Source organism: Lynx rufus, unplaced genomic scaffold, assembly GCF_022079265.1.
Source record: "Lynx rufus isolate CCGP_SWC_20201006 ecotype Redwood Valley unplaced genomic scaffold, mLynRuf1.p SCAF_4, whole genome shotgun sequence".
NCBI classification, from domain to species: domain Eukaryota; kingdom Metazoa; phylum Chordata; class Mammalia; order Carnivora; family Felidae; genus Lynx; species Lynx rufus.
Window position 1 is genome coordinate 12,302,010 of NW_025814856.1, and position 10,570 is coordinate 12,312,579.

General features: G+C 55.8%; 1 protein-coding gene across 1 annotated transcript; it reads right to left on the minus strand.

Annotated features, from left to right (window-relative positions):
• Positions 1-212: 212 nt before the first annotated feature.
• USHBP1 (USH1 protein network component harmonin binding protein 1) lies at positions 213-9,952 on the minus strand. Its single transcript, XM_047095968.1, has 12 exons — positions 9,429-9,952; positions 9,189-9,337; positions 8,550-8,988; positions 4,891-5,016; positions 4,583-4,719; positions 4,276-4,416; positions 3,847-4,020; positions 2,902-3,151; positions 2,134-2,355; positions 1,067-1,173; positions 744-866; positions 213-466 (listed from the first exon to the last, which is right to left on the minus strand). Exons 1-12 carry the CDS (start codon positions 9,480-9,482, stop codon positions 277-279), a joined length of 2,112 nt encoding a protein of 703 aa, XP_046951924.1. The 5' UTR covers positions 9,483-9,952; the 3' UTR covers positions 213-276.
• Positions 9,953-10,570: the final 618 nt, after the last annotated feature.

The window sequence follows — 10,570 nt, forward strand, 5'->3', positions numbered from 1 at the left end:
CCCTGAATCCTTGAGCCAGCCCTAGGTCTGTCATGACCTCTGGCATGATCCCGCTGACGTATCACATTCACATGCCACGTGGTGCCAGGCCAAAGACCTGGAGCCCTTCCCAAATGCCCAGCCACCCCTCCATCAGGTTCCAGACGCCCAAGTGTCCCATCCCACCCAACACGTCCCGACATTCAAGGTCACACATGATATAGTATCACTCCAGGACAGTTTATGATGTGGCCTGCCCTAATTGTCTGGTACACCCAGACACAGCCAGAATGGGGCCTACAGAAAGGTCTCTCCCAGCCGGGGAGGTGGACAAGATGGTCTGGGCCTCCCCAGCGCCCTTACGGTGGCTTCTAGCACTTCCAATTCCTCTGCCTGTCGAACCTCCATTAGTGCCACCTGCTGTTCCAGCTTCCTCCGTTGCTCCTCCTGCTTCCGGTGGGCACCTCGGAAGGCCAGGACCAGGGCACTGGAGGGGATGAGTAGGCTGAGCCAGGAAACAGCCCCCCCTCCCACCAAATCAGGAGGTATGTGTTCCCAGCACCAGACGGGAGCTCTCTGAGCCTGAGTGTTCCTGGGGTCCCGTTCAGAAAGGGGCCGGCAAACACTGGGTATCGGGAGAGACACGGGATGGATTGGACCTGCCACCTACCTTACAGGGGAAGGCTGCAGGCCAGAGAGAGCCAGGGACACTTCTGAGGTCACGGGGCGGGGAGTGGGGGGGAGTACAGGGAAGGGAGACCCACCTGTGAGCCTTGCATAAATCGTTGTTCAGCTCGGCACTCTGAGCACGTCTGGCTCGCCCCTTCTGAGCCACCTGTTCCAGTTCCTCCCGCAGAGACTGCAGCTGCTCCCGCAGGCTCAGGGCCCTGGTGCAGGGGTGAGGAGAGAGGAGCTCATGGCCAGAGCCAATCCAGTCTTCCTTCCCTCCACCTACCCACCTGTATTCCCAGGTGAACACACCTGTATGCAGATGGATGCCCCGCCCTCTGCGGCACACAGTGCCCCCGGGGATTCTCACATAGACCCGCCCAACCCATCCGTCCCAGCCCGGGACCGAGACACACACCGGTGAAGTGACGCTGCTAGTTCCTGGGCTAGAATCTCCGGGCCCTGCGCTTTGCCCGCCTGGCCTCCATCAATGCCCCTGCTGCCACCAAGAACGGCTGGAGGGCCCTGTGGGAGGCAGAAGGGAGGAAAGTGACATTGGCTCAGGTGGAGCGTGTGTTCAGCCCAGGCCGGACGTTGAAGTCACCCAGGCTGTGGCAGCCACAGCCCCTGCCCTCACGAAGCCCCCAGTCTGATGAGAAACCCTAATTAGGACAAAATGACTCCCTAACGGGGAATCTCATCTGGAGGCAGGTGATATCTGAGCACAGACCTGCAAGAGATCATGGGCTTAATTAGACAAAGAGGGAGATGCCCAGTGTTCCTGGCGGGGGCACAGCACCTACAAAGGCTTGGAGGTAGCAGAGACGATCCAAAGGAGGGTTCTATAAGCTGCTGAAGGCTTTAAGCAGAGGACAGACATGATTAGATAGGAAGGGGCAAAAGGGAAGTCCTCAGGGCTAGAGCCAAAAATTTAAGAAGACACGAAGCGTGGGCTGGGGCTGTTGGAGTGGCAACGCCGGCAGAGTATGAATAACCCTGGGGGTGGGAAGCAGGAGGTACAGGTTTGAGTGGAAGACGCTAAACGCCTTGGGGCTTATTGGGCTCCAGACCTTCAGAGAAAACAAAACAAAACAAAAACCCAAGGTACAGGTATGAACTTTGACATGCATTTTTTTTTAACGTTTATTTATTTTTAAGAGAGAGACGGAGCGTGAGCAGAGAGGGAAGCAGCAGAGACAGGGGGAGACACAGAATCGGAAGCAGGCTCCAGGTTCTGAGCTGTCAGCACAGAGCCCGATGTGGGGCTTGAACCCATGCACCGTGAGATCATGACCTGAGCTGAAGTTGGACGCTTAACCGACTGAGCCAGCCAGGCTCCCCTAAACTTTGACATGTGCTCTAACCGTTCAACACATTTCTTTGTGCAGAAATGCAAGCCGAGGCTCAGAGGAGTCTGGGATTGACCAGGGCCACATAGCCAGCAGTATATGGCTATCCCCACCAGGTCCAGGAAGGGCCACTCACCTGAGACGACTCCTCTTCGTCTCCACTGCTCCCGCCTCCACTGCTGTCCCCACCACTACTGTTGGCCCCACCGGTCCGGAGCTGGGCCTGTTCCCACCGCAGCTGCTCTAGCAGGAGCACATGGGCTGGGCCCTGGGCCCGGAGGGCAGCGTCCTTCAGCTCCAGACCCCGCTTCTCCCGCCTCATCAACTGTAGCCGCAGCATCAGTTCTGCCAGAGTCTCCTGAGAGAACAAGAGGTGGGCAGAGAATTTGGGCCTCTGGGATCTGGGGAAACTGAGGGCCCAGGAGGCACCCAGTGAGGACTGGTCAGGCAAGAACTCAAACCCTCACCATGATCTTGTATGGTGGGAACTATCATCTCCTAAAAACGACAGCTATAGAAATCGTCGTTCAGAGAGCACAAATATCTTAGACGAGGTCAAGTGGCATCTCAGGAAGGGTCTGGAGTTTCTCCAACTCTAGAACCTCAGATCTTTCATGCCAGGGTGTAAACCTCAGACTACGTCCCCCTGCCACCATCTCCTTTCCATAAGAAGGCAATTTGGGAAAGCTACATTCAGAATCTTCTGAGACACTGAATTCCAGAAGACAAAGTCCTATTCATCCCTCAAAATCCCAGGCTCCAATTCCCTTCCCTCCAGGAAGTCTGCCCCCAGCCAGGTAGAACTCTCCTTTGCTACTTGGTCCCCCAATCCTCCCTCTAAGCCTCAGCAAAGGGCTTTGTCCCACCAGAAAAGACCGACACGGTGCCCGCTGCCCATGTGTACCCGTGTGGCCGCCAGGTCCTGCTGGATCTGCATCTTCTCCAACCGGGGTAGGACTGGGCCAGGCTGGGTCCCCAGAATGGCCTGCACCATGGCCTCCGCATGGGGCACAGCGGGCATGGGTGCCAAGGTTGGGCCAGGCTCTGGGGGAATCTTCACCAGAGCACGGCGCTCCTGGAGACGCTGGACATAGCCCCAGAGCTGGGTAGCCAGCTCCTGTGGTGTGGGCCGATCCACACTGCTGCCCTCGGGGCTACAGGAAACCGAAGAGGGGTCTAATGTCAACACTTGTGGCCATAGTTGTGCTAACTTCATGCCAACCCTGGTGGGCTTTGCCTTCTTCCATCTTACGGACCGTGATGGATTCTATGCCGTCTGTGGTGAGTGCTGTTATACCAACATGGCGGACACATAATATAAACCCCAATGGGCACCATTATTCATCAAGACAATGTAGTGAACACCATCGTGTCAATGATTACTGTTGCTCATGCCATCGTAGTGGAAGCCACCACACCAACTCAATAGGCCCTATCACTTAGGCCAACATGATGGATGCCATCACGCCAACACAATGGGTACCATTGCTCAGCTGGCCGACTCTATTTGGCAACATCATGCTAACCCCCACGCGTACCAGCATCAAGCCAACCCCATTAAACACCATCATGCCAGTTCTAATCAGTAGGCACCGTCATCCATCAACAAGCCATCCTGGTGGGTCCTATACCAATCCCAGTGGCTGTCAACCACCCATGCCAACTTTCTTGAGTAGCCACCAGCCAGCTGTACTCCGGCCTCATGCCAACCAACCACAGAGAGCCCCTACACCAACTTTGCTGGGCACGGCCAGGCCAAACCCCAACACGAAGCCAGCTGTGGGAGGCCCATTCTCTAATAAGAACCCCACTCACTGGCCCTCCCGGTTCTCAAGGTTCCCAGGGGTACCTTGGCTGTGGATTCCGTGGTGCCCCTCCATCCATGGCAGCCTCCTCGTGTGCCAGCAGCCTCTGAGCCTCCTTCTCAGCCACCTCCAGGTCCCTCATAGGGGCTTCCTCTCTTGCTCCCGAATCTGCCTCCCGGAGAGTGAGCAGGACTCCATACGCCTCCTCACAGTGCTCACTGTGAGACACTGATTCTGAGTGCTCTGGGACCCCTGGCTCCATCTTGCGTGGGTGACGTCCCCACTTGCTCCTGGATCCTTCACTTCGTCCCCCAGCCCCCACCCCTGGGAGCATGTAAACTCCTTCAGCACCCTGGGACTAAGGGGGAAAGTGCTTTCCCTGCAAGGGTCCTGACTCTCTCTGGGATGGGGGTTCCTCCTGGGCGTGCCCATTCCCTTCCACACCAGTGATACCATGGGTGGGATGCACTGACCTGTACTGCAAGGCCAGACGCAGGGCTGTGGCTTCAGCCTCCCGCTGGCCCAGCTGCATGCTGAGGGCTTCACACCGGCCCTTGTACCCCTGCAGCACAGCTGACAGCAGATGGTTGAAACACTTGAGCTTCTCGATGCTCCTGCCTCCGAAGTTAGGGAAGGGGGGACGTGAGAGGCCCCGCAGGGCAGCCAGGACCCAACTGACTGCCATCCTCCTCCCCACTCCATTCCAGCTCCAGACTGGGGCTTATAGGTCAGCCGGGAAGGAAGCGGTGCCCTTACGAGCTCAGCACGGGTGGCCCTTACCCCTGGAGCTGTTCCGTCTGGCTTTCCATGATGCGCACCTCGGGGGCGAGGGGTTGAGTGCGGAGAGGCCCAAACATCTGAGTGCTGGAATCACTCCGGAGGCGCCGGAGCAGGGGGTGAGCCAGGGAGAAGGGGTCCTGCCAGAAAGAGGTTACTTGATTCACCCGGATTGTCATTGAGAGCCCAGAATCACGGATTTCGGCCTTTTGCAAGCCCAGAAGCTACTGGATTGCATGACCAGGATTTCAGTCTCACTGCTCCAAATCCCACAGATCTCAAGATTGTGGTTTTGAGCTTCCCACACTCACCTGAGTCCCCCAGGGCTCTTCATCTACCCCAGAACTGCTGGAGCCACTGCCCGAGCCACCTGCTTGGCCACGGGAGGGAAGTGGAAAGGGCTCCAGCCTCATCAGGGAATCCTGGAGCTCCTGAACCTGGGGGTGAGTGGGAAAGGAGGATGGAGTAGGTTAGGCCTGGAGACTCCAACCACCCAGCAGCCCCCCCCCCTTTTTTTAAGCTTATTTATTTTGTGAGAGAGAGAGCGAGCACATTCGTGCACGGGAGAGTCAGAAAGAGAGGAAGAGGGACAGAGAATTCCAAGCAGGCACTGCACTGCCAACACAGAGCCCAACATGGGGTTCAATCTCACCAACCACGAGGTCATGACCTGAGCCAAAGTCAAGAGTTGGGCGCTTAGTGGACTGACCCCCTGTGGCCCAGTCCTCCTTAAGAAGTGTTCCTGGGAGAGGTGCCTGGGTGGCTCAGTCGGTTAACCATCCAACCTCAGCTCAGGTCACGATCTCACGGCTGGTGAGTTCAACCCCCATGTCGGGCTCTGAGCCATCAGCACAGAGCCTGGAGCCTGCTTCAGATTCTGTGTTTCCTTCTCTCTCTGCCCCTCCTTCGCTCACATGTCCCCATGCGTGCGCTCTCTTTCAAAAATAAATAAACATTAAAAAAAAAAAGAAAAGAAAAGAAAAATTAAGGGTAGAACTATCACACGATTAGCTATTCCACTTCTGGGTATTTGTGTGAAGAAAATGAAAAAAGTAACTGGAAAAGATATCTGTGCCCCTATGTTCACTGCAGCCCAGGCGATCAGTAGCAGATGAATGGCTAAAGAGCTGGTGTATAAACAGTGGAATAGTATTTGGCCTTAAAAAGAAGGAGGGGTGTCTGGCTGACTCAGTCGGTGGAGCCTATGACTCTTGGTCTCAGGGTGGTGAGTTTGAGCTCCACGTTGGGTCAAGATATTATGTAAAAATAAAACCATTTTTTTTAAATATACATTTTTTAATGTTGATTTTTGAGAGAGAGTCGGGAAGGGGCAGGGAGAGAGGGAGACACACACACACACACAGAATCCGAAGCAGGCTCCAGGCTCTGAGCTGTCAGCACAGAGCCGGACGTAGGGCTCGAACCCATGAACTAGGAGACCATGACCTGAGCCGAAGTCGGATGCTTTAACCGACTGAGCCACCCAGGTGCCCCTCCTTTTTAAAAAAAAATTATTTATTTTTGAGACAGAGAGAAACAGAGCATGAACATGGCAGGGGCAGAGAGGGAGACATAGAATCCGAGGCAGGCTCCAGGCTCTGAGCTGTCAGCACAGAGCCCGATGCAGGGCTCGAACCCACGAACCTCGAGACCATGACCTGAGCCAAAGTCGCTTAACCGACTGAGCCACCCAGGCGCCCCCCCCCCTTTCTTAAGAGAGCAAACAAACAGGGAAGAGGGGCAGAGGGAGGGAGAGAGAAAGTCTTAAGCAGGCTCCATGCTGAGCATGATCCCAAGACCCCAGGATCATGACCTGAGCTGAAATCAAGAATGGGACGCTCAACTGACTGAGCCACCCAGGTGGCCCTAAAAATAAAATCTTAAAAAAAAAAAAAAAAAAAGAAGAAGGAAATCTTGCTATTTGCAACAACATGGATGGACCTTGAGGGCATTATGCTAAGTGAAATAAGTCAGACAGAGAAAGGCAAATACTTTATGACCTCACTTCTATGTGAAATCGCAAACAAAAGAAGACGGAACATCAAACTCACTGATCCAGAGATCAGAGGGGTGGCTGCCAGAGGTGGTGGGGGTGGGGAGAGGAATGTGGAGGGGGGATTTTCTTTCCCAGCCAGGAAGTGGGCCCCACCCCTCAGGCTGGGCTCTGGCAGTCCCACATCTTGCCACCGGGTCCTGCCCGAGTTGAGGACCTGTTTCCCACGATCTCTTTCAGCCACATGGCGTTAGATTGCATCCACATGCTAAAGAGGCCCAAATGTGTTTCTCCTACCCTGACATCTCCCCTGAGCCCCGGACTCAGACACAGAACTGTCTCTTTGATGGCCCCACATGGGTGGCTCATGGGTGCCTGGTGCTCGTTAGGACCCAAACAGCTTCTGGTCCCCCTCCCACCACACCTGCCCCTCCTGCAGCATGCCCATTTCTCCTCTCCAGCCCCGCGGGCTCCCAAACCAGGACTTGTCCTCAACCCTTCTCTAGCTTTCAGACCCAAACCTGCCAGCAACACCTTCCACACCACCCAGTATCTGCCCACTTCGGGCCGCCTCCACAATTTCCACCATCTGGTGTCTGGACCAGTGCCTCCTGGATCTCCAGGAGTCCGCCCTCGCCCCTCCCACAGACTGTTCCCCCCGTGGCCGCCAGAGGGCGCCTGTGAACGCACCATCAGGTCCCGCCCCTTTTTGCTCAGAAAAATCCTCCAGGATCCCCGCGGGCTCAGAGAGCGAAAGCTCAACTCCCAGCATCCCCGAGACCCTACAAATCTGCCCCCATCACCAGTCTGCCCTCCCCTTGGCCTCTTCACAGTTGCTTTTTTTTTTTTAATTTTTTTAATGTTTTATTTATTTTTGAGACCGAGAGAGACAGAGCATGAGCGGGGGAGGGGCAGAGAGAGAGGGAGACCCAGAATCCCAAGCAGGCTCCAGGCTCTGAGCTGTCAGCACAAGGGCCCCACGCGGGGCTCAAACCCACCTATGGTGAGATCATGACCTGAGCTGAAGTCCGACGCCCAACCCACTGAGCCACCCAGGCGCCCCTCCTCACAGTTCCTTGACTCACACTCCTGCCCCAGGGAGGGGGTTCCTGCTCTGCCTGGCATGCTCTTTCCCCAGATCCTTGCATGGCTCCTCCCTTACCTCCTCATTCAAGTGTCACCTGCTCAGGGGGTATCACCTGAACTAAGAAGGCAAGGGAGTTTTATTTACTCAGGGCCCAGCAGTCAATGCTCTATGAAAGTTTTTCTTTTTTTCTTTTTTTAAGTTTATTTCTTTTTATTTTTATTCTTAATTTTAAAAAAGCGGGGCTTGGGGCGCCTGGGTGGCGCAGTCGGTTAAGCGTCCGACTTCAGCCAGGTCACGATCTCGCGGTCCGGGAGTTCGAGCCCCGCGTCAGGCTCTGGGCTGATGGCTCAGAGCCTGGAGCCTGTTTCCGATTCTGTGTCTCCCTCTCTCTCTGCCCCTCCCCCGTTCATGCTCTGTCTCTCTCTGTCCCAAAAATAAATAAACGTTGAAAAAAAAATTAAAAAAAAAAAAAGCGGGGCTCGAACTCACCGGCACCCCTAAATGGGTATTTATTTTTGAGAGGGAGCATGCGCGCGCACGAGTGGGGGAGGTGCAGAGAGAGAGAGAGAGAGAGAGGATCCGAAGCAGGCTCTGTGCCGACAGCAGAGAACCCAGTGTGGGGCTCGAACTCATGAACCTGTGAGATCATGATCTGAGCTGAAGTTGGTCACTTAACCAACTGAACCACCCAGAAGCCCCTCCATAAAAGTTTTTCTTTTTTTTTTTTTTTTTGTCCTTTGACTATTTTTTTTTCAATATATGAAATTTATTGTCAAATTGGTTTCCACCATAAAAGTTTTTCTAAGGAGCTAATGATTGAACGTTGCCTATGCCAGGCGCACCCCCCACCCCCCTTAGAGAGCTCTGGGAGGCAGAGCTCCCCCACTCACCTCCCTCTGCAACGTGTCCTTTTCAGCCTGGATGGCCTGCACGGAGGCCTGCACGCGAATCAGCTCCTCTTCTCGGCTGCCCAGGGCCAATCGCAGCCAGGCATTCCTCTCTGCCAGGCGGGCTGCCTCCCTCTGGCAAGCCCCTGCCCCCTCCTCCTCCAGGCAGGGCTTTGGTCCTGCCTCACTTCTGTCCTCTGCCTCCACAGGCCCAGGACAGCTTGGGGGCCGGCGGTGCCAGGCCGCAGCAGCAGCCTCCAGCGAGCTCAGGGCATGCTGGAGAATCTGAAACACATCAGAGGCTCCAGGCCTGGGGGGGACCAGCTCCCCGGGCCGTGGGGCTACATCTGTGGCCTGGTGGCCTTCCTCTGCAGGCCCATGGGGTCCCTTGAGAGATGGGGCCGGTCCTCTGTTAGAGTTCTCTTCAGCCTCTTTGGTGGGCCTGTGGTCAGGTGAGACAAGGAAGATTCTGGAAATGGGGTCGTCACGGGGGCTGTATTATCCAGGGCCTCGAAAGTTGGGCTGACGAGGACAATGGGAAGCTATGGCATGTGTGTGAGCAAGGGAGGAACACGGGCGGACCTAGGGGTAGGGAAATTGTACCGGAGCTAGAGTGGGGAGCACAGACCAAGCGGGCCTTACCTGCCCCCCAAGCCCTGCCCCCTGGCCTCTGCCTCTGGCCCCGGCGGCTTTGGCTTGAAGCTCTCCTGAGATGGCACAGGGCCCGGCTCAGGACTCCCGCCGGCGGCCTCGGCCTCCTCTGAACTCTCCGCCACAGGAACCAGCTCCCCCTGAAAATGACCCACGGGACCAAGCTCTGAAGCCGGGCAGGGCTACGAGTGGCCCCAAAGAGCCGGGTGTGGCAGGGAGGGGAGCACTTACAGGTGGAGCGTGCCTCCCTCGCCGGCTTCGGGGTCGTGTGGCCCGGAAACTCATTGCTGTCCAGAAGTCAGGCCTCCGGGTCTAACTTCTTCCTCTCCCCCTAAAACCACCGCCTGATCTCAGCTCTTGTCCTGGCTCTCCTGGGTAGCCTTAATTTCTTCTTCTGTGAAATGGGCATTGATTTCCTCCCTTCGGAAGGGATCTTGGGTTATCGATGTTGATTTGGCGCATTTGAATGCCTCCCTTGACAGGCAGCTCACGATCTCCAAAAATTGTTCTGACCTCCTCTTCTCCTCTGCCTCCTTTATCTTTCACTCCCTCTGTGCTCCCCAGTCGGGGCCTGGCTTAACAACTTCAAGAGTCGCTTCTCCTCCCCAGGGCTCTTTTGAGCCAGAGGCCCCAATCTTGGGATTGGGTCCCCTCAGCCTGCTCAAATTGTAGTCCTCTGTGCCTCTGGGAGCACCTTGGCCAGCAGGCCAAATCCCTGGACATTCTTGGGGTAGCTCTGACCACTGCCTGCTGAGACCTGGGCTGGCCAAGGCTGGCTCGGCTCGGGAGGGGCCAGGAAACAGGAAGCCCCCTCCCCTGGTCATGTGACTTGTTATTGTGCTGTTTCCTCCTCAAGGGCATCAGCTTCCTCCCGTCCCATCAGCTGGGGACACGTGTCCGGCTCCTGAGGTGTCAGCTACTCCTCACCTCAGCCTCTGATCTCATCTCGAGTCTCCTCCACCTCTGAGCCTCAGTTTTCTTATCTGTAAAATGTGTGCGGGGAGGGGGGGCAGTAATCATAGCATTTTCCTACGATGTCATGGAAATTTTAACAAGCAATTTGCGCATGGCCAAGAATCACCCAGGAACTGAATTGTAATATTTCCACTTGTTCCCTACCTCCCTGGCCCTCCCATCTCTGCTTTCTCCCATCAGCTGCCGTTTCTCCTGTGTAAATGTTGGATTCCTCAGAGCCCAGATAGTCCCTACATCCTGCCCATTTTCCCTGCATCCGTCTCCAAAGGCCCTCCTCATCTCCATCCATTATAAGAGCCCAAGCCTCTCCCCTCCCACCTGGATGCCAGCCCAGCTCCCTCCCTGGAGTCTCCAGCCACCCCTCCACTCCCTTCCCTACCCAGGTCCCAGAGACAGAG